This window comes from Salvia splendens, chromosome 12 (genome assembly GCF_004379255.2).
Source record: "Salvia splendens isolate huo1 chromosome 12, SspV2, whole genome shotgun sequence".
NCBI lineage: Eukaryota > Viridiplantae > Streptophyta > Magnoliopsida > Lamiales > Lamiaceae > Salvia > Salvia splendens.
The window spans coordinates 16,810,583-16,834,317 of NC_056043.1; the positions used below are offsets into that span (position 1 = coordinate 16,810,583).

General features: G+C 37.7%; 1 protein-coding gene and 1 long non-coding RNA gene across 2 annotated transcripts; one reads left to right on the top strand and one right to left on the bottom strand.

Annotated features, from left to right (window-relative positions):
• The first annotated feature begins 1,618 nt into the window (after positions 1 to 1,618).
• LOC121758423 lies at positions 1,619 to 2,830 on the top strand. The gene is made up of 2 exons (XR_006041448.1): positions 1,619 to 2,066; positions 2,678 to 2,830. It is a non-coding gene; the product is annotated as an uncharacterized LOC121758423 (long non-coding RNA).
• A 19,868-nt stretch (positions 2,831 to 22,698) lies between these two features.
• LOC121757618 lies at positions 22,699 to 23,148 on the bottom strand. Its single transcript, XM_042153134.1, has one exon. The coding sequence runs from the start codon at positions 23,146 to 23,148 to the stop codon at positions 22,699 to 22,701; it is 450 nt and encodes a 149-aa protein (XP_042009068.1).
• Positions 23,149 to 23,735: the final 587 nt, after the last annotated feature.

Here is a 23,735-nt window from a genome sequence, read left to right on the forward strand (position 1 = left end):
ATGATGTTTATAGTTAAATATGCATGTAAATTACAATAAGTATTCATAACATTATAAACAATTAAAGGCATTGTAAACAATAACAAAAAGAGAAATGTACTTCTCTCAACCCACTCTAAATGGAACATTTCATATTCGGCAAAGAATTTTATACGGTTCTAATTTCTGATATGAGTGGAATAAAATAAAATAAAATAAAAGATAAGATAAAGAGTAGAGTTAATTATAATAAGATATTGATAAACTCGGATTTTTCTGCCACGACCGCAGTTAGCTAAGGATAGCATAACCCGGGAAACCGTGACTAAGGATGGATTATAAGAAGCGGGGATAGAATTCAGGGGAAATTAAAGCCAAAGCAGAGCGAGACACACAAAAATGAAGTCAAGCAGGGAAAATACTTATAACAAAATACACTCGATTATACAGAATCGAGTGACTGTTCATACAACTCCTGTTTATCAGAGTCAAAAGTAAAATAGGCATTTCCTTTTAACTGGCATAGCGGAAACAAAAGAACGCGGTCCATGTGTGGAGACATGAACCTCCGAGAGTTTTATTCATAGTTAGCTACTAGCTTGCTCTCCACAGCACTTGTCCCTCCCCCTTTCCACGACTCAACCTGCACATTTAGAAATATATGCAGAGCTGAGTACAAAAGTACTCAGTGAACACATTGCCGAAAATTACACATATACATTTGAAAATATTGTCAAGCCATCTTCACAGTAATACTCGGGGTTTTATTGAAAAGACTCGAGCTTACTAAAAATATTCACATTGGGCCCTCTTTCCTGTACTTAGCCGTATCTGATCACATTGTGCCTTCGAGATGGTGTTCTCGCACGGTCACCTTCTCTGCCGTTCACGGTCAGAGGTTCCAAGTAGGGACACCATCCTACCAGGACTCACAATCGAATCGATTCACATATGTCATTATTCATAATTCACTTGGCCTTAGCCAAACAAATAGGCATCATACACAAAACATTTATGGCAAGACAACATCTCTAAAGATCACGAACATGTGTTCGTGTTCTCATAAATTGCGATTTGTATTTTAGTATAGGAAAGCTAACCTTGTTCGTTTAGCTCCTTTAACTTGAACTTTTCGTTCCAACGTTACTTGCGAACGTACCCTTTTGAAAATATCACATTAGGAAATACTAATCTAGTTTTAAACTAATATAATCAAATGAGAAAGAAAATTTCAAGGTTTAACCCTATTATATTATTATTATTATTATTATTATTATTTTATTATTTTTTTATTATTATTATTATTCATGAAGAATTTTCTAAAACTTACACTATTTATTACTACTTCGTTTGCTAGTCCGGTTCCAACTAAATTGGTGTTCTATACTTTATTAATTATTCTTAAAAATAAAAAGATTAGCAACTTGAGTCACAACTAATTTATTTAACCATGTTATTCTTAGGCCCAAAAATAACTAAATTCGAAATGGGCCTCCAAATACCCTATGCATTGAGATGCATTGAAGCCTCAAATTAATTTGAAGTAGTTGGGCTCTAATAAATTGTATTACCCATTTCATTAATTTATGAGCCCACAATAGGAAACCCACATACCCAATACCCTACCCATTGTCTTCTTCCCTCATTTCCCCAAACACACACAACAGCAGCAACACCCCCCCTTCTCCCACGTTTCTGTCACCGCCGCCAACTTCACCGCCGCCAATCTCACCGCCGCCGGCCTCAGTACCACCACCATCTGCCGTTTCTCGCTCTCTCTCTCTCTCCCTCTCTCTCTCTCTCTCTCTCTCCGTACCGCCGCCACCACCGCTGCGGATCCGCTTCCGCTGCGGATCCGCCACAGTCACCGTCGCCGACGCCCTCCCCAGCCGCCTAGGATTCCTCCATCACCTCGTGCAGCTCCTCCCCAGCCGTGCGCGTCGCTGCCGCCGCTAGACATGCACAAGCGGCGGCTCCGGCATCTCCCCCTATACCGTTGCTTCACCACCGGTAGCCTCTCCCACACTCTGCGACCATTGACTCCCTTCTCCGACAACGCGGCAACCGCCGTCCACCTCCCCCAGTTGGTAAGAAAAGAAATCCTAGTTTTCTTTAGTTTTATTATTATATATTTTTTTTTCTTTGTTCATTCATTCATATGTAAGATTCTTGGTGTTTGAAGCATGTAAAGGGGTGAAAGTCACGATTTTGGTGGTTGTTAGTTGCTAGGATTTGCTATTCTAATTGAAATTTTCTAGTTCTTGGTAGGGCTGAAAATCTTGCCTATATGCATATGTGGAAAAGAAAGGGAAAAAAAACCATTATTTAGGTTGTAACATACCTCTTTTTTTTTATAGTGAGAAAAAGACTTTACTGCAACTTTACTGCTATGATGTATATGTCCTGTTTCTTTTTCTGCTTTTGTTGGGAGTATTTTAGAGAAATGTGTTGTTTGGGAGGAGGTGGGGCAGTGAAAGGGATGGCGGTGTGGTATATATATACGTGATTACAAAGTGGTTTGTCATTATTACCCAAACATTCTTCTGGCAGAGAAGATAATGATTATTCTGACATCTCATTTAATGCAGCCCAATCCTTTCATGATCGAAACTTATCTACTCATTTTTTTTTATGTTTAAATTACTTTATTGTATTATTATTAATTTTTTTTTTGTATTTATTGTTTAATTTGGTGTAGGAAAGAACCCGGTTCAAGCTCGTGGCTACCCGCACTGAAGTACCCGATTTGCTTAGAACGTAGGATGTATTAAATTTTTCTGAATGTATTAGATTAAAATTTTAAAATTTTGGAATCTTATTTATTTATTTAAATTTATTATAATTATGCATATGTAATATATCTACGTGTTCTATTCATTTACTTGACGTCAAACAAACGACGACGATTTATCGTAGCTCGGATTTAACCGCATAAAGGTCACTTATATATATAATCAAGCTAATAATATTGTTTCTAATAACTTCGGCTTAGCGGGTCGTTACATTTTCACTACTTTAAGGCCATTATTTTGTTCCGTTTTGAGTGTCAAAGTTGCATTACATATCCATTATTTGCATATTTTATCCATTTTTGTATTTTGACATGTTTTGCGAGAAATGTGCAAAACAGAGTTGAAAAGGGCATAAAAACGTCAAATTCTGGAAGCTGGAGCTGATGGCAACCCAGCGGACCATAAGACCTATGCCAGCGGTCGCTGGAACGAGTCTAGAGAGCTCTGGAGCTGTCCAGCGTCCCGCTGGGCTCAGTCGCGCACAACAGGCTCTGTTCAAATCCTTTTTTCCGGCGATTCTGAAGTCTGATCAGGGCGTGCTACATACCATTCTTTTCCTCTTTGAAAGAGCTTCGCGTTAGTACCTTGATCATCTCAATAGTAGTTCTGTGGAGAAAGTTATGGTTGTTATACCAAAGTCGCACAAAACTGTCAAGTGCAGAATTTTAGGCGGAAATTCAAGGAATTAAAGAAAATATTACCTTGTGAAGACAAATATTTTCCTTATCCTACGAGGCACGAAATTTACCTTCTCCAACCCTTTTTCAAGCCTATAAATTCCCCATAACCTAATTCATATTTTGCACCAATATTAGAGCCTTAATTCCATCCCCTACTTTACACATAAATCCCTCCATCTTCTACAAGGAGAATAGAATTCAAGGGAGATCAAGCAAGAGCAAGATTAATTCTTTCCCGAAATGGACATCTGTCACGACCGCACTTCCTAGGGATAGAAAGCACGGTGGATCGCGACTAGTGGGGGAATAAAGAAGCGGAGAAGAAAGGGGAAACAATTAAGGGGTACGACATGTAGATCAAAAGACAAAACTTCATTATCAAATCATAGTCTCAGATCACGAAGCAACATAGTTAGGAAAAAAAATAGTCCAACGGAATAAAGAAAACATCAGAGTTCTAAAACTTGACGTAGCGGAAGCATTTGAGAGTTGGCTACTACTATGTATGAAGACACAATAGCAACCGGAACATTTATTGAATACGGTCATTGTCCAAATGCTCAACATCCTCCGTCCTCGTCAACGCTCAACCTGCACATAGGGAAAACATATGCAGGGGCTGAGTACTTGATACACTCAGTGAACTCATGCCCAAACATTTTATCCATAAAGTTATGTCAAGTCATCATTGAGTGAAACTCGGGTTTTAAAAAAAAATGCCGATAAACACTAAAATCATTTCCATCGTAAAACATGGAGAGTCTCCATGAAGAAGAATCGGCCGAGAGGGAGGAGAAAGAAAAAAAGAAAGAAAAGAAAGAAAAGGAAGAAAGTGTTGGGCTTTCTCCCACATTTTTGGAATGAAATTGGGCTTCCACACTTTAATTAAATTTATTTTGGGCTTATTTAGTTGCAAGCCCAAGTGTAAAAATTCTTTAATTGTTAGACTTTTTAATTGTTATGGCCCAAAGCCATTTTTATAAAACATTTGGACTCCAAATTGAATTTATTTGGGTCGGCCCAAGATAATTAATTTATTTTGTTCGTTCTCATTTTGTTTAGACCATTTGTTAATTACCTCGTAGTAGCTTGGTGTTGTTCCAAGTACTATAAAAAGTCCGGGTGTTACATTCTATCCACCTTAACAGAAATTTTGTCCCGAAATTTGCTCATCTCATAATATTATCAATCATACTCCATTCATTATCACGTCCAATATCAATTGCATAAACATTTCTCATTTCCAAAACATTTACCTTCTCTTTTGTTGAGCGCGGCGAGACGAAATGTTGAGCCTTCAATGAATTACTCTTTTAGTCAAGCGAAACGAATCTAGACTAATATTGAATAAAAGACTCTCGGTCCAGAGCAGAAAGAAAAAATTGCTCTGATACCATTCTGTCACGACCGCACTTCCTAGGGATAGAAAGCACGGTGGATCGCGACTAGTGGGGGAATAAAGAAGCGGGGAAGAAAGGGGAAACAATTAAGGGGTACGACATGTAGATCAAAAGACGAAACTTCATTATCAAATCATAGTCTCAGATCACGAAGCAACATAGTTAGGAAAAAAAATAGTCCAACAGAATAAAGAAAACATCAGAGTTCTAAAACATGACGTAGCGGAAGCATTTGAGAGTTGGCTACTACTATGTATGAAGACACAATAGCAACCAGAATATTTATTGAATACGGTCTTTGTCCAAATGCTCAACATCCTCCGTCCTCGTCAACGCTCAACCTGCACATAGGGAAAACATATGCAGGGGCTGAGTACTTGATGCACTCAGTGAACTCATGCCCAAACATTTTATCCATAAAGTTATGTCAAGTCATCAATGAGTGAAACTCGGGTTTAAAAAAAATGCCAAGAAAAACTAAAATCATTTCCATCGTAAAACATGGAGAGTCTCCATGAAGAAGAATCGGCCGAGAGGGAGGAGAAAGAAAGAAAGAAAAGAAAGAAAAAGGAAGAAAGTGTTGGGCTCTCTCCCACATTTTTGGAATGAAATTGGGCTTCCACACTTTAATTAAATTTATTTTGGGCTTATTTAGTTGCAAGCCCAAGTGTAAAAATTCTTTAATTGTTAGACTTTTTAAGTGTTATGGCCCAAAGCCATTTTTATAAAACATTTGGACTCCAAATTGAATTTATTTGGGTCGGCCCAAGATAATTAATTTATTTTGTTCGTTCTCATTTTGTTTAGACCATTTGTTAATTGCCTCGTAGTAGCTTGATGTTGTTCCAAGTACTATAAAAAGTCCGGGTGTTACAACATCATGGATATCAGAATGGATACTTCAATGAATATTATGGCCTTAGTAAGAAGATACATAATTATAATAATTGTTCTGATAATTTTTACCCTCCGAAATTTTCAAACAATATTGGCGATTTTTGTAAATCAAATGTAGGTGCAGAAGAGGAAATTAGCAAAAGGGAGCAGCTGATAATCGAATTCATGTAGGATAAGATGAAGGATGAACGAAGGATCGATCAGATAGAAATCCAAATTGAGAAGATTGAAGCCATAATAATCTCCTTACAAACAGAGCTTCTCAACATGGTTACACGTTTAGGAACTCAACTTCAGCCACGCCAAATTCAACATTACCAGAATGGGGTTTCCATTGATCCTTAACAGGGGGATAATAGTTGTTTTCATTCTGGTATCCTCATGTTTCATGTTACAATTATAACAATGCTTTGTAACCATGTTTAGGATTTCCAGTTAAGCTCGATGATCCCAAAAAGCAGATCACTGATTATCTATTGGCATCTTCTATGGAGAACCCCAAACAGATTAACAGGTTGGATGCAAAAGTTGCTACCATGAGCTCCACCATTTTGTCCATGAACACCCAAATTGAGAAAATTGCCAACATGGCAAGCATGCAGTTTCAACAAAAGGGAGAACCCATAGCCCAAAGTGTTGAACCAAATAAAGAAGAGTGCCCTAAAGCTACCCCAATCTTGACTTCTCTTCAACCACAAATTCCATTATCTTCACAGAAAAAGCCAAAGCTGAATAAGTGGTTTACAAAATCATTTGTTGTGTTTTGTAGGGCACGGAGCAATTCCCAGTTAGTAGCAGCTCTACAACATGCTGAAGGAGAAGGTTGATAAGAAAAGAAACTTGAATGGTATTGAAGAAATACAGTTGTCAACTAATAGTTGGGACATCATTTTAAACCATCGGCCTGTCAAGCAAAAGCATAAAGAGCAGTTCATCATATGGTGTGCACTTGGGGAAGCACCAACAAGTAAGGCTTTGCGTGATTTACGTGAGAACGTTAATTTAATGTCTTTATTTATTTTTGTGCAGTTTAACATAGGGAATCTAAAACCATCAACAATCAAGCTGAAAATGGGGATGAAACAATTGCGCATGTTGTTGGTAAAGTTGAAGATGTCTTGGTAAAAGTTGACAATTTTATTTTTCCTATAGATTTTTTGGTGGTTAACATGCTGGCAGACAAGAGTGTTCCACTTATCCTTGGGAAACCCTTCTTAGACATGTGCAAGGAAGTAATTGATAGAGTGCAAGAAGAGATTCCAATAAGTGAGAAAGAGGAAAAATACATTTGCCGCATTCAAAAGGTTATAATAGAACATGAAAAGATGTAAGAAGAAGAAAGGATTTGGAAAGAGGATCAGAGACTACGACAGTCAAGGATTACAAATCCAATAAACTCTGACCCTTCACTAGTAGTTTCAGGTGTTAACCACGTTTTGCATGACTTGAATGTTTCTAATAACTAAGCTTCAATGCAGGAACCACCGAAGAAAAAGAAGAAAAAGAGAAGGGATAACAAAAAGAGCAAAGAAATCCAAGCCCCTTGGCCTAGCGGTAAAGGGTGCTGGATACCGCGTCCATTCTGGAGGTCTCGAGTTCGAACCCTAGGTGGCGTAATTTGTCTTTCCTCCTTGTTATAGGAGTTGATTTGTAATTTCCTCCTTCATATATATGATATAAATATATGAAGTTAATTTAAAAAAAAAAAAAAAAAAAAAAAAAACAAAAAGAGCAAAGAACAGATGCTAACAACTCTGGTGGACAACATTTAGACATGGCTGAATGGTGGATGAAAAAGATTGAAGGAAAAACAAGAGTGGTGATAGCAAAAATTCAAGAGCACACATGCACTTCCACAAGACCACCTTGAGCAAGAAAGAGATGTCAAGCTAAAGACATAAAACAAGCGCTTGTTGGGAGGCAACCCAACACTTTATCATGTATATTTTCTAACTTATTTTAAACTTATTTTTGCTCTGTTTTTGTTCTTATTGAAATTTCGCAGCTTCTGGACAAAACTTAGCGACCGTTGGCGCTTGCGCATCGGCCCGCTGGTGACTAACTGGAGCGGTTCTGACTCTTCCCAGCGACCGTTGGGCCCTTCAAGCGGTCCGCTGGCATTTCACTGCACTCCAGTTGCATTTTTTGAAATTTTTTGAATTTTTGCCCTGTCCAGCCTTAGCACGAAATTTCAAGGTATCTTTACTGCTTTCATAGTTTGCTCACTGATGCTCTTTTTATTAGCACTATAAATACCTGCAAGTATACAAAATAGGAATAGTATAGCTAAAGGTTATTACCGGATATCGATCACGGGGAAAACAGACACAGACTGTCTATCTTCTACTAAAACTCAATTACTATTTGGAAAATTGAAAGATTTTTGAATTTTTTGAAAACAAAGAACAATTGAAAGCAATAAACAACTAGTTGCAAATAAATTACTGTCATGCCCGCATTTTCTAAGGATAGAAAACACGGTTGATCGCAACTAGGGAAGGGTTAAAGAAGCAGGAAAGAAAGGGGGAAATCAGTACAACTCGACCATAACTCAAAATGAGTTAGAATAGCTCAAATAAAATCAGAGTATCATTTCAACAATCAGCAACTCGAAACAAATATTATCTCAACAATACTTGGAAAAAGAAACAATATTCAGCGGAAGCATTCGAGAGTAGAATACTATTATGTATGAAGACATAATATATTCAGAAAATTTTGTATGCTATCTTCTTCACTTTCATGCTCAACACCCACCACGCTCGTCACCGCTCAACCTGCACATAGGGAAAACACATGCAAGGCTGAGTACTTGATGCACTCAGTGGACTCATGCCGAAAATATTTTCAATAAAAATATTTATCATGCCATTAACGAGTGACCTCGGGGTTTTAACTTTGAAAGGGCCCGAGTCACTAAAACATTCCACCAACATCATCATTCCAAGCCACTAGACCGGCCAACTCAAAGTGATAGCGCACGATCTACGGGGTGTACACTAGCCTGAGTAGAGACTCACTCCCTAGTCAGACCCGAATTTGGTTAACCATACATGGTAAAAGCCACTTCAGATAGGTCCCATAGAAACACAAAAATATAGCATGACAACATATTTTGCAAAAATAAATATACTTAGGACATAGTCCTTATTTAAAAAGAAAGTCCATCTCGGTCGTTAAATTTTTGAATTTGAATTCCTTACTTTGACTCAAATTTGAATTTGAATTCCTTAAAAAGATAGCTCTTCTCTTTCATTTATTTTCGAGGCCGGCTTATACGTCGCGACGACTTCGGCCGGCCATTCCCATTCGCGCTTTCACTCCCATCCTCTCGATCCATTTCTTTTGTTCATTTATGTCCTTCAACACCAAATAATTAAGCTGCAGCCCAAAAATATAATTACTCAGGGTCCGAAATCAAAACTAGTACTGTGGCCCAATTAAAGAAATGATAGAGCAACCCAAATGCAAAATGAATGAACTCATTTTTGTAAAATGAAAACAACGAGCCCTTTATCATCTTCTTCCCCAAATTAAAATCTCAAATTCTTCACTTTCTTCTTCCAATCTCCATCTTAACCTTACTCAATCAGGAACAAATCTGACTCACATCTCTCTCTTGCTCACACCATTCCCGTTCTAAAACTCCTCTCCGGCAAAACTAAGCATCCCCACTGCCACCGTTCTTCGCCGACGCGAGCTGCTGTCCGCCACTGTTCACTGTTGCACCAAGCACCGCCGGTGTCTCTGCTTGCTGTCACCGCCACGTAGCCGATCTCTCCGGTTCACTCTCTGTTCTGAGTCTCTCGTTTTGTTCCATCAGCGCCACTGCATCCGGCGTACCCCTCCCTCAGATTCATCGACATCTCCCATCCAAAAATTGAAAGAGAAGTCGCTTCCCTCCTTCATCTCTCAATTCCTCCGATCTGAACTCCATCGTCGCCGTCGGCGAACTCGAAGGCTCAGCTCTCCGCCTATCTTCTTTTCTCATTGCCGCTGCAATTCCCTGCAGTATTTGCCCGAAATCTAAGTATCACCGAATCCATCTCACTCTGCTCTCCGCCTGGCGCCGTCGCCGGAATCCGCTGTTGCTCTCCATCTTTTCCGTCTCAATTTCTGTCGCAGCGCCGTTATGCTTGCTCTGCTGCAGCTGCTAGGAAATTTGTGAGATGAGATTGGGGATTCTTTCTACTCCAAGCTTACTGACCTCTCTCAATTTACATTCAAACCTTTGTTCTCTTTAATTCTTTGCTCAACTATCGGTTTCTCTCCAAATTGTGAATGCTAGTGATAATTGCGAAATTGGTTGAATCCGACGAAATCGTGGAGTTGTGGGCTGATATGTATGTGTAGATAACCGATTTCATGGAATCATGGGAGTTAGAAACCGGATTTTGTGGAACAGAAATTGGGTGAGACTAATCTCACGTTAAATTTTTGCATATTCAAAGTGGGATGAAAATTAATAAATTATTTGGGCTCATAATAATTTGATTTCAAATTGGGCTAAAAGGAATAATTCCTCTTGGCCCAAAAGGAAGTTGAAAAGGACTTCCAAAAGTTGGTGACGAAGAATTGGGCTTCATACAAATAAAGAAAAATATCCTAGCCCAAATTCAATAATAAAAACATTGGCTATTCCATCAACATCTAAAAGAATTGAAGGAAATTTTTCGGCTACACAAACGACGTCCCTTCAAGCACAACTAAAAAGATAGAAAAAGTCGGGGTATTACAATTACAGAGATAAAAGTATAGAGATAAGGGAATTCCAGGGATGTGCGTTCACAGTTATAGTTATACAAATTCCAACTACAATACCCTAACACAACTCTTACTTTGATAGAACGAGTCACCTAGTTTATGCTCACGCGATGCAAACGTTGGTTACAAACAGTAGGGTTGTCAATCCTAAATACGTAACTCCTAAAAGCTCCTAAGACCCTTGAAAAGTCCCCACTCTCAATTAACAGTGCCGTTTTAAAGGAAGCTAATTGTAGTGTCTATTAAGTGGACCTAACTCGCAAACCTTCTCTCACAATTATGTAGCAAGTTATATTTAATCATCACATAATGTGTCACTCAAACGTGAAGTATTATCCAACAAATTAAGGAAGAAACAAAGTAAGAACAAACGGATATTAAACAGAAAAAGGAATTGCATAACCAAAGTCGTTACTAACACATCCCTAGAATCCTATGAATTTAGTTACACATGATAGAATAATATAAAAACATATATTGAAAGGAAAACAAGAAGCGGAGAAGAAAATGGGGAACAATAAAAGACGAAATTTAACACAAAGCTCGACTAAACTTCAAGAGAAAATATTTTAATGTATTGCATGGTTAAGCAGTGGATTAATGTCTCAAGGTAATTAATGTCATAAGATAGTATGGAAAAAAACGGAAGACTTTTAGAAAGAAAGCAATTTCAAACAAGGCATGGGAAATCAAGTATCTAGAGAGAGTCATAGGATGACGCCCATGTATGAAGACAAAACGCATCCGGGAAATCTTAAGGCTCGACTCAACATCCGCCACAACATCATCGCTCAACCTGCACATAGGGAAAACATATGCAGGGCTGAGTACTTAATATACTCAATAGGCTCATGCCGAAAACATTTGATAAAAGTTACGTCATTCATACCATAGTGAACTCGAGTTTTATATTTAGAAGAGAAATATCATCGAGTATCACAAAAACAGTTTCATAGTCTGGCCAGACAAAACAATCTCCCCACTTTCTCAACAATCAATCATTCACATCCTCATACCATAGCGCGACGAAAGTGCGGCCACACTATTCGCCCACGAAACCGGCCGACTAGCAAGGACGGCTCACGATCCCACCAGTGTACATAGCCTGATAGGGTTTGCGGTCCTACTCAGACCCGAATTCGTTTAACACAGCCCTATAGCCTAACAGAGCAAGCTCAAACAAACTAGGAATCAAGCAACAATCTCAAGCATGACATAACACTTTAAACCACCCTTATAACACCGTATCGTACTTTTGAAAGCGTAAAAAAAGTTTAGTAAAAGAAATCCCACCTCGCTTGCTTATACAACACAGTTCACAACTTTAATGCAACCCTTGCTCTTTGTACCCACATACGCACAACAACCCTTGTCAACACCATAACACAATCAGTTTTTCCATCAACACATTTATCATGCATGCCCTATCGTTCATTTCATCGTTTTCTTATATTGCACATCCCAAACGTTCACCAACATAAACGAAATGAACAATCTAGCATACATCAACGTGCAACACATAACCACATCATAGGATACGTTCCTTATTCACACATGTATCATGTAATGCATTCAAAGCTTGTCAACAAAGCTTATTTCAACAAAACCAGAATCTGGCAGAACAGCGCAGTATTTTTGTAAAAATCATTAAAATTCCATCCGATCTCATATGAAGTTGTCACCACACAGTAGACACATAAAGGTTTGTCCAGTTAAAATTCTACACCAAAATCATATCTTTTGATCGGTCAAAACAAAAACGAAACTCACTAGACGAAACACAATTTCTGGCAAGACTGCGCAGTTAAATTGAAAAATTCGTTATAAATTCGTCCATCATCAATTGAAGCTGAAATTTAGACACAACAGAGAAGACATCTGAAACTTCATCCAGTTAAAAATTCATGTCGAAATAAGCTTGGTCAAAAACTCGTCGGAACCTACTGTCCGAACACAACAGTTTTCATGCTCAACATTCACAAACCATAGTTTGTCTATCATACATTCACACATATATATTCATGCTTCCAACACATAGTCATGCTTCAAAAATGAGATTACAACCATGCTTTCCTATTCGTACATAACATTCACAACGATTCATCCACACACTCACACACATGTACATACACTCGCACACACACAACCATTCATGTGCAACCATCCTTCCCAACCAATAAATTCTTAGATTTACGATTCTCCACTCACTATATGCATGAGGGGTTCAAGAATCATGGATTCAATGATAAGAAGGGGAAAGGTGGATAAAAAATTATACCTTTCTCTTGAAAACAATTGGTAGAAAAGACAATTGTTGTGATTCCTCAACGGATCTTGAGTTTCCAACTCCAAATCGAAGCAACAATGAAGGATTGCTTTGGAGCACTTGAGAGAGAGGGGAGGGGAGGAGAAAAACGTGTGGGAGAGGAGAGGAGAGGAAGAGAGGGAGGCGTGTGGAGTGAAGATTAGGGTTAGGGTTTTTCTTAATTTGTATTCAATAATTATTCTCACACTTAATTAAACAATTAAAATTATGGAAGAATAAAATAGAGGTCAATGAATAAGCTCCACAATTAAAAGAAATAGGCGTGTAGTGAGGGGGGGGGGGGGGGGAATTTTTCAAAAATTATGGTATTACTTGGAGAGAAATATACTCACAAAAATGGGTAAAAAGATATTGAGCATCCCATAAATAAGGTAACAAAATAATTCAAGAATTCTCCAAGTAGGATGGGGGGGCGTGTAAAATAGGGAGTAGTCAAAGGAAATATTTAAATCCCCAAATTAAATAGGAATATGATTTAAATTTGATAATTTAATATGGAATTTGTAATTTTTCAATGAAGTTCGAATTCGCACCACATATTTCCATTTGTCTTATCACTCGAAAAAGTGATATCGCAGTTGTAACAACTAAGTTCGATCTAACAAACATCTATGTTTGCATACAAAGTTCATAGCATCATAATTTCTTCTATCAGCACTTTCATAAAATACCTCACACTTCACGTTCACAAACCATCACTTAAATCATTATTCACATACTACATAATTAAACATGCATAAATGTATATCGCTATACATAACCATATCATACTTCTCGTTCACTTCAAGATCTCAATTTCCCAAAAGAAAAGAACTAACATGCTTTCATTTAAAGTTCACAGATTTTTTTTTCAAAAATTTCCAACAACTTTCCACAACATAAATATTTTTCCTCAATCAAACTCCACCAACACTACCATTGCAAAACATCAACCTCAAAATCCTTCTCCACACAACAAAAAACAATTCTATACCAACTTCCTCAAAATATTTTTTTATCTCGTTGTTTGTGATAGATCTAAAGCTCGTCACGTATCATCAAGTTTGATATCATCTTAAGGCTTCCTATGTTCACATGCTTATGTCGTAGTATTTTCACACATAACACCTATATATGACATCATGTCACTCATGCTCATGTTTCAACATAATAATACCATCACATTATCATATTCACAAATAACCTTCATACGCATGCATACTCTTGCCAACACATCCTTATCATCTCATCATCGATTTCATATTCTTTCAACAACTTAAAACATACCTCATTTTCTTTTGGTTGAGCATGATGCTTCAGATGTTGAGCCTTCGTGACACTTTTAGTCTAGGGGTACTAACCTAGACTTAATCTGAAAGAAGACTCTCGGACCAGAGCGAAAGAACGAAGCTTTGATACCACTCTGTCACGGCCGCCCTTACAAAGGATAGTAAAGACGGGGAAATCGCGACTAGGGGATGGACTAAGAAGCAGGGAAGAAAAGGGGGAACTATAAAAGACGACATTTAACACAAAGCTCGACTAAACTTCAAGAGAAAATATTTTAATGTATTGCATGGTTAAGCAGTGGATTAATGTCTCAAGGTAATTAATGTCATAACATAGTATGGAAAAAAACGGAAGACTTTTAGAAAGAAATCAATTTCAAACAAGGCAGCGGAAATCAAGTATCTAGAGAGCGTCATAGGATGACGCCCATGAATGAAGACACGACGCATCTGGAAAATCTTAAGGCTCGACTTAACATCCGCCGCAACATCATCGCTCAACCTGTACATAGGGAAAACATATGCAGGGCTGAGTACTTAATATACTCAATGGGCTCATGCCGAAAACATTTGATAAAAGTTATGTCATCCATACCATAGTGAACTCGAGTTTCACATTTAGAAGAGAAATATCATCGAGTATCACAAAAATAGTTTCATAGTTTGGCCAGACATAACAATATCCCCACTTTCTCAACAATCAATCATTCACATTCTCATACCATAGTGCGACGAAAGTGTGGCCACACTATTTGCCCACGAGACCGGCCGACTAGCAAGGACGGCTCACGATCCCACTAGTGTACATAGCCTGATAGGGTTTGCGGCCCTACTCAGACCCGAATTCGTTTAACACAGCTCTATAGCCTAATGGAGCAAGCTCAAACGAACTAGGCATCAAGCAATAATCTCAACATCAAAACAATCATGGCATGACATAACACTTTAAACCACCCTTATAACACCATATCATACTTTTGAAAGCGTAAAAGAGTTTAGTAAAAGAAAGCCCACCTCGCTTGCTTATACAAAATAATTCACAACTTTAATTCAACCCCTGCTCTTTGTAACCACGTACGCACAACAACCCTTGTCAACACGATATGGATTGGGACACGATGAAGGACCCGTTGGATATATTAATCCAAGAACCCCCCAACAAGTATAAGGTTTGGCAGCGGACTCCCTTGATTGATAATCTGGTTTGATCCACTTTCAGAGCTTGGAAAATCTCGACCCGTTGGCTATATGATCAGCCAAGAACCTCGGTATGGTTGAACGCCACAAGAACTTGCTCAAAGTATCTTGATAAGTTCTAAACAAGTGAAAAACTCTACAAAGAGAATTCAACTCACAAGACAAAGTCTATTTCGTATTTGATCAATGGTGTCCTCAAATGACATGCTTACAAGCCTATTTATAGGCTAGACTGGACTCTTGAAAGTCTCACATCATTAGTACAACTTAAGACACTTAAAATGACTCATAATAAAATAAAAGTAACTCCTAAACCTTTGGTGTAACTCTAGGACATCTAAAGTCACTTATTTAACTTTAAAAGTAACTAAAACGACCCTTCATTTTGGCTGCTCCAACTTGGACGAAAATGCATCATGTATCATCAATTTGGGCCTCCAAAATGTGATATGTAGTGACTCCAAACTTCATGCCTTGGGCTTCCCACTAACTTGAAAAATATTCACCACTTGGCCCAATGTAGAATGGTCTTGGAATTGGGCTTTTATTTCTGCAACTAAAAGCAACATGGACTCCTTTATCTTCTTAGCTCTAGCTCTTGTAATTGGCCCACTTTGAATGATCAATGGATCCATGTTCTTGTCCTTGTAGATCAGCTTGGGCGTGTCTCCATCAACACCATAACACAATCAATTTTTCCATCAACACATTTATCATGCATGCCCTATCGTTCCTTTCATCGTTTTCTTATATTACCCATCCCAAAAGAAATTCCCATTCAACATCCCCATTAATAAAAACAAAAATCGCAAATTTTTCGGAGTGCTACATTTTCCCTATTTTAAGGCCATTATTTGGTCCGTTTTGAGTGTCAAAGTTGCATTACATGTCCATTATTTACATATTTTATCCATTTTGGTATTTTGACGTGTTTTGCGAGAAATGTGCAAAATAGAGAAAAACGACATAAAAACATCAAATTCTGGAAGCTGGAGTTGAAGGCGACCCAGCGGTTGCTGGAACGAGTCTAGAGAGCTCTGGAGCTGTCCAGCGGCCCGCTGGGCCCGGTCGCGCACGATTAGCTCTGTTCAAATCCATTTTTCCGGCGTTTCTGATGTCTGATCAGGGCGTGCTACATATCATTCTCTTCATCTGGGAAAGAGCTTCGCTTTGTTACCAAAGTTATGTAGAGAAAGTTATGGTTGTTCTACCAAAGTCGCGCAAAATTGTCAAGTGCAGAATTTTAGCCGAAAATTCAAGGAATGAAAGAAGTATTACCTTGTGAAGACAAATCTTTTCCTTAACCTGTGAGGCACGAAATTTACCTTATCCAAACCTTTTTCAAGCCTATAAATACCCCATAACCTAGTTCATATTATTCACCAATCTTAGAGCTTTAATTCCATCCCCTGCCTTATACATAAATTCCTTCATCTTCTACAAGGAGCATAGAATTCAAGGGAGATCAAACAAGAGCAAGATTAATTCTTCTGGGTTTTATCTAGTTTTTGTTAGATTGAACATGTCTTATTTTGCTTATATTTATTTAGATTATCTTTCTATGGATAGCTAAATTTATAGAATCCTAGGGGACGGAAGTAATTGACTCTACGTAGTTCTTTTTGTTTGTTTAATGTTCAGAACTCGTTTTACTTTAATTATTCCTTGGTTTATATTTAACAGCTTGGTTGTTACTTTGATTATTGTTTACCTCTTATCGGTGAAGACTTTGAGTGGTTTATATTCTATGTGCCAATACAATATTTGTGACATGAGTGTTGATACACGATAGGACTAGCTCCTACTAGAGCTTGAGTCAGATGAACATATAACTAAATAATTAGAATTACTAATGAGTTGATGAAATCACTACCCTAGGATTCCCTTGTCTCGTCTGTTTCTCAAACTAAGTTTACAACACTTTTGTTTCATTACTTGCTTTTTTAATTTATTTCTTTCTAGTTAATTACTCAACCCAAAAAATCATGTTTTTCCAAATAGTATTTGAGGCTGTGTATGTGGTAGAAAATCTGTAAATTTATTCCCCGTGTTCGATATCCGGTACTAACCTTTAGCTATACTAGATCTACCCTGTAAACTTGCACGTATTTTTAGTGCTAATAAAAAGTGCATCAGATATACACATAAAGGATGCGATTAAGGGTCAAAGAGGAAAAAAATATATAAATAAATAAACAAGTCAACAATATTTCATGTCACATGGTGAATAACAGAATCTTGTCACCAAAATAAATTATTTCATCAAACGTATTTCTATTGTATAAATAATATTTTATTTTAATTATTTTCCTACACGACACCATATCATCTTCTGTTCATCTCAATATATTTATTTTTCAAAATATACTCTATCCGCCCCTGAAAATTTGTCACTAGTTACTATTTTTGTCCCTTCCAAAAAATTTGTCGCGTTCCACTTTTATTATTTTTATTATTTCAACTCACTTTCTATTACATTTCTTAAACACGTGCCAAATGGTAGTAAATTATTAGAGACGAAGGGAGTAATTTAGGGTTTAGTCATAACTTTCATATGTCACATATTAAATTAAGCCGACATGAGCAAATGACTACAAAAATAAAAGTTTTTTCACAATTAATAAATTTGCTTTTATCAAAATTAAATTCAATACTCTCTCCGTCCCATTTAAGATGAAACATTTTTCTTTTTAGTTTGTCCCAAATAAGATGACACATTTCTATTTTTGGAAATTTTGCCTCTCCAATTAATATACTCAACCATTTTATATCCCCAATTAAATATTCAACTCTCTTTTTCTCTCAATTGAATACTTACACTATCATTTTCTCTATCCAGTTAAATACATTAAACAACAACTCATAAAATCCCATGCTAACTAAAATATGTGTCACCTTAGCTGGGACGGAGGCAGTACATAATAATATTCATAAATATAATTCTGAGAAGCATTAAAAGAGAAATAGGAATCAAAGTTATATACAACAATATCCAAGTAGAATAAATCAAAATCAAATCGATTATAATACTACGCATACTAATTTTAGTAATTTGAATATAAATATAATTCAATTTATGTATAATATAAATAATTTCAGTATATTTACTCTAGTTAATATGTTTAAATTAAAATGAAATTTGTTTATAGGCAACAACATATTAAAAGTCGAAATTAGATTTTCAATACTGTTAAAAGCCCAAATTATTGAATTTAATACTAAAAGCCAGTTAGGAATACAACAACATTGCCTCCCTGATAGACTAAACCCTAAAGTGACGCCTCTACATCACCGCCGCTGCACTCACCCTCGCCGCCCATCTCGCCATCGCCGACCCACTCACCGCCCTGTTGCACTCACCCATTATCTTCTCTCCCTCTTACCACCCTGCTGCACTCACCCATTGTCTCCGCCGCGCTAACCTCGCCGCTCGTTGCTGCGCGCACCACATCCTCTTCTCTCCCCCTTACCGCCTTACCCACCTCACCGCCGCGCTCACCGTCCTGCTGCCTCGCTGCAGCACTCACTGCCGGTCTACCTGCCTCACTACATTGCCGCCCGCTTGCCTCGCTGCTCCATTGTCGTCTTCTTCCGCTTAGTTGTGATGCGCGGCAGCATTTCTTGGATGATCAGGTATTCAGGTTTGATTTGATCTAATAATATTTCATTTTGTTTCTATTTGATTTATTTTGTTGAATTCCTCCTTGTATTCTATAGTATTTGTAGAGTTTTATAACTTATTTGGGAAGCTCCATTGCAGCAACATAAATTTAAAGTACTCTCTCTTTCTCCATCTATGCAAATTAACTAATTAATTATTTTCATGCCTGTAAAAAAAAGAAGGGAAATAGAGGACACTCCAACCATTAAGCTTAACACTCTCTTCCAAAAGGGCAAAAATGTCATTTTAAACAACGACACTTTATATTAGTATAGATATAGAATTCAAGATTTGATTTAAAATATGATTTGATATATCTTTAATTGGATTATGTAAAATTTAACTTTATTAAATTATTAATTAGATGAAATTTATCCTATTTTTATGGATTTGGATAGATTTAATTCTATACAGATAATTTCTAGATTAATTAACATAATAATAATTTATATTCTTATTTGATGAATTTATATAGATTTAATGCTATGTAAATAAATCCGAGATATACTATAGATAGTTCTATGTGTATTTAGAATACTCCCTCCGTCCAAATAAATATGAAATATTTAGATTTCGACAATGAATTTTGTATAGTGTTGTTTTGTGTATATATGTGCATCTTGAATACACCCTATATAGTGGGTGAAATAATCCTACGAAATAGAACAAGTTCATATGTTTAAACATGTTTATAAGATAGCAGTGAAATTTTATTAGTGGTGTATGACCTTCCCTAGACGCAAAAATTAATGTAAATGCTTAGCCAATATTTGGCGGTCATGTTTTGTTTTTGGTAGTTGCGAGATACATATTTTATTTTGTTGTTAGCGATTATGAATTAAGCATAGTATGTGATAAATAGTTTTATTTCTTCTTAGCCAATTTTTTTATAATGTTTGCGAACCTTAAAAAAATCAAACTAGATGACCAAAATTATTTAGACTGAAAATGTAAAATGGATAAGATTTTCGTTGCAAAAAACTTAGTTTGTACTCGCCAATTCATGTCTTCCATTTGTTTGACATAATTCTACAAACAAAGTTCGAGAATGCATTTTATGCATGTACTTGACAAGTTTTTTATTGAAGCAAGACAAGTCTTGGGTATAATGATGTAAGAGAAATATCTAATAAGGACGAAGTCTCGATTCTATTAGAATATCCAGAAGAGATGGAATGTTTAGAGGAATCTTCTTATTCAGTTATTAAAATAGTTTCTACATCCATAAATATGAAAATCTAATTCTGGTATTTCAGAATGGGATGGGGCTAGTAATGAATACTATTGACACGATGCAGTGAAGGAGATGGAGAAGAATCTCAGAGCTGCATAAGGTGCATTTGGGTTTGGCAGTGCTGGTGCAGAGGTGGGGAACAACTCAATGACATTGAGAGCCATGTGAATACAGTGAACGCGTTTGAAAGGCGTGAGACTCAGCAACTTGATGTTGCCAAGAAGCATCAGAATAATACCAAGAAGAGTGAACTGCACCAAATGACCCTAACTTTTCGCTGTGTAACAGCAGAGGCCCCTAACATTTAAAAATACCACCACAGGGATCTGACAAAATATATAATCACAAATTGTGTATATTTTGCCATTTTTTGGACAAAAATGCCCAAATGGGCTGAAGGGCAGTTTAGACCTTTTACGTACTACACCTGCTCCCTATGCATGCACATAGTCTGCATGTGCAGGGGCTGTCTTGTCAAACAGAGTAGTCTTCATAATTCCATTCTCCTATTTTCTTTCTTCTTTCCCTACCTATCCGTTTCATTTTCGTCTTTCATATTTCCCTCTCTAACATAATTGGCGATTATATTTTGTTCGACATCTGGTTCGGCATCTGGAAATTAGGGGTTTTCATCTGGATTTCGATGAATTTATGGTATCCACAAAGGTTTATGCGATTTCAGCTGGAATTTTATTTTGCAATTGGTGGTTGATTTTTTTGTTGTAGGGTTAGCATCTGAAAAACTAATTTGCAATTCTTGGTCGAATTTAATGGTTGTAGGGTTACAGTCGGGGCTTGTGGAAAATTTTGCTATTCTTGGTTGAAGTTTACAGTTGGGCAGAAATTTTAGTTTTTGTGCTATGTGCTATCTTTTCGGCGAAATTGAATTCAGGCCGTGTTGAATACTTGCATTGCTGATTTGAATTTTGTACTGTCGAATTGAATTCAGGTCGTGTTGCAATGTCTTCTTCTTCTTCTCAATCTTTCGGCTCAAGCTTCAATTGGAATTGGCCTCGTCCCGAAATTGTGAAATGTAATCACAATTTTGAGGCTGAGCTTGTGACATCTAGGACGGCTGCTAACCCGGGTAGACGTTACTATCGCTGCCTAATATGGAAGGTTAAAACCATGTATTTTGGTCCTTTTTCCATTAATTTTGTTGGCATAAAGATTAATGAGGAAGTATTATGCAGGAAGATGATTGCAAGTTTTTTCGATGGGTTGATGCGAGTCTATCCCCAAGCCAAGACAGTTACTTTCAGAGAGTGAAACTTGAGCGAGACCAATTCGAATCTGAACTTCGAGCCAAATCAGTACTTGAAGGTGTTCTGCACGAGAAATTGCGCATGAAAACTATGGAGGTTGAAGCCTTGAAGTTACAACTGGGCATGAAAACTGAAGAGTGTGACGATTTGGCGCTAACAATTGGTAAAATGGCAAAAACTCTCTGACGGTTAAAAATCACAATCTTGTTCTTATGTAGTGTTCACTTCGTCGTTATCTTTTGATGTGGATTGATTACGCTTTGCAAAGCTTTGTTTTAATCTATGTCTGAAATCATGCATGAGGTTACTCAACTATGACTGAAATCACGAATATCACGAATGAGGTTACTCAACTATGACCGAAATCACAAACCATGTACACAAATGAATACAAACCGACGAAGTACTCTATCAAATGTCTGATATTGATTGACCACGTTTTGTTTTAATCTATGCCTGAAATCACGAATGAAGTTACCCAACTATGACTGAAATCACAAACCGAACTCTTTCAAATGCCTGATGATGATTGTTTTCTCTATGCCTGAAATCACGAATGAAGTTACCCAACTATGATTGAAATCACATACTATGTAAAAAATGATACAAAGCGACGAATTACTCTATCAAATACCACCAAAATATGTCATGATATCATTTCCACCAAAATACTAGAGTAATTTGTTACAAACTAGTCTGTAACATACATAACCTACATCACTGCCACCAAAATATACAAACTCGTAGTTACCATACACATCATATCAACACTGCCACTGTAAATTGTTCACCCATCCCAAACAAACACAAAGTCTTAAGATTAAGTAAGGCCCGTCAATCTTGATCACCGCGGCGGCCGCATCTCTGACGCTGAGTCCTGGTCCGAGTGCTTGGTCCCGGATTCGAAACATTAGGCTGCAACACTTAACAGCATAGTAAGTATATACGAGAAGCACTGTGTACATTTAGAGAATATATGTTTATTGCATAGTACCTCTCGGCAATTATTTGACGATTTAGGCAAAGTACTCTCACCACGTTCACGCGACCCGTTGTGCTGCGAAGTCTCCCCAACCTGAGAACGGGCATCTGTCCGAGGATCATTGCTGTATGTCCTTCTATTATGACCTTCTTGACCGCACCGCCGACATTTCATCACGAAGGTGCGACGCAATGACTCACCTCCGTCCGCATGAAGACGAATCTGGGGCTCCTCACGTCTCCGTTTCTTCGGCCTAACACGCTGTCACTGTCTGCGGGGGCGCCAGTTCCAACGCACCATCAGAAGTAGACTTGGGCCAATTGTCCACCCCATTGATGGGGTAAAGGACATTCTCGTACAACATGATCATTGTTGACTTCAAATAATATCGGGAGACAAATCGCGTCACGTCGTCGTCATTCTTGTTGATTGTTGCGATAGCATGTGTGCACAGGATTCCGGTTAGCTGCCACAATCTGCAGGAGCATGTGAAATCACGCATGTTGACAACATATTGGCCAGACGGCCCAATTACTTGATACGAAGACTGTTCGTTCCATGTAGCCCTCCACGATGAAGCCCTCGCGTACCACTTTTCAACAAGCTCCTTGATAACAGGAGGGACTGCGTGATCGTAGCTTTTGATCCAAGGGCCTCTGATCTGAATTCTTTCCATCTGACTTGTTCGAATCTCCTCCAACATGCTGATAATTGCTTTCTCTCGAGCCAATGCAATCTTCGAATTGAATGTCTCACAAATGTTATTCAGGAGCACATCACAACAAGTGTGTGGAGAGAAAAATGCCTTGACCCACTTTTCTTTGGGAGCAACTCCAGAAAGCCACTGATGTGCTTAGGGATACTTGGTCTGCAAAGCATACATCTTGTCCACATAATGTTCGACGGTGGTACTCGAGGCAATCTCCCACAACCGGTCTTTGAAATTTTCTCCAACAAATCTCTTCTTGAAATTGTTGTATATGTGCTGAACACAAAAGCGATGCTCGCTTTGTGGGAATTCCTCATCAATCAACTTTGCAAGCCCCTGATGCAACACAACAAAACATTACCACAAAATCACAGTTCCAGTACATAATGTATTGATCAAATCACAGATAAAATTAAATCACATACCACGTACATTATGTAATATTGAAATCACAGCGACCATACCTTTTGTTGGTCAGACATAAACACATATCATGGCCCATTTGCATGCAAGTTTAGGTCATCAGACAAGTACTCCATGAACTACTTCCACTGGACATAACTCTCGGCTTTAGTCACAAC

What these genes read in the sequence shown, in the direction of transcription:
- LOC121757618 (XM_042153134.1), bottom strand. Translation starts at nt 23,148, where the DNA reads ATGTTGGAGGAGATTCGAACAAGTCAGATGGAAAGAATTCAGATCAGA.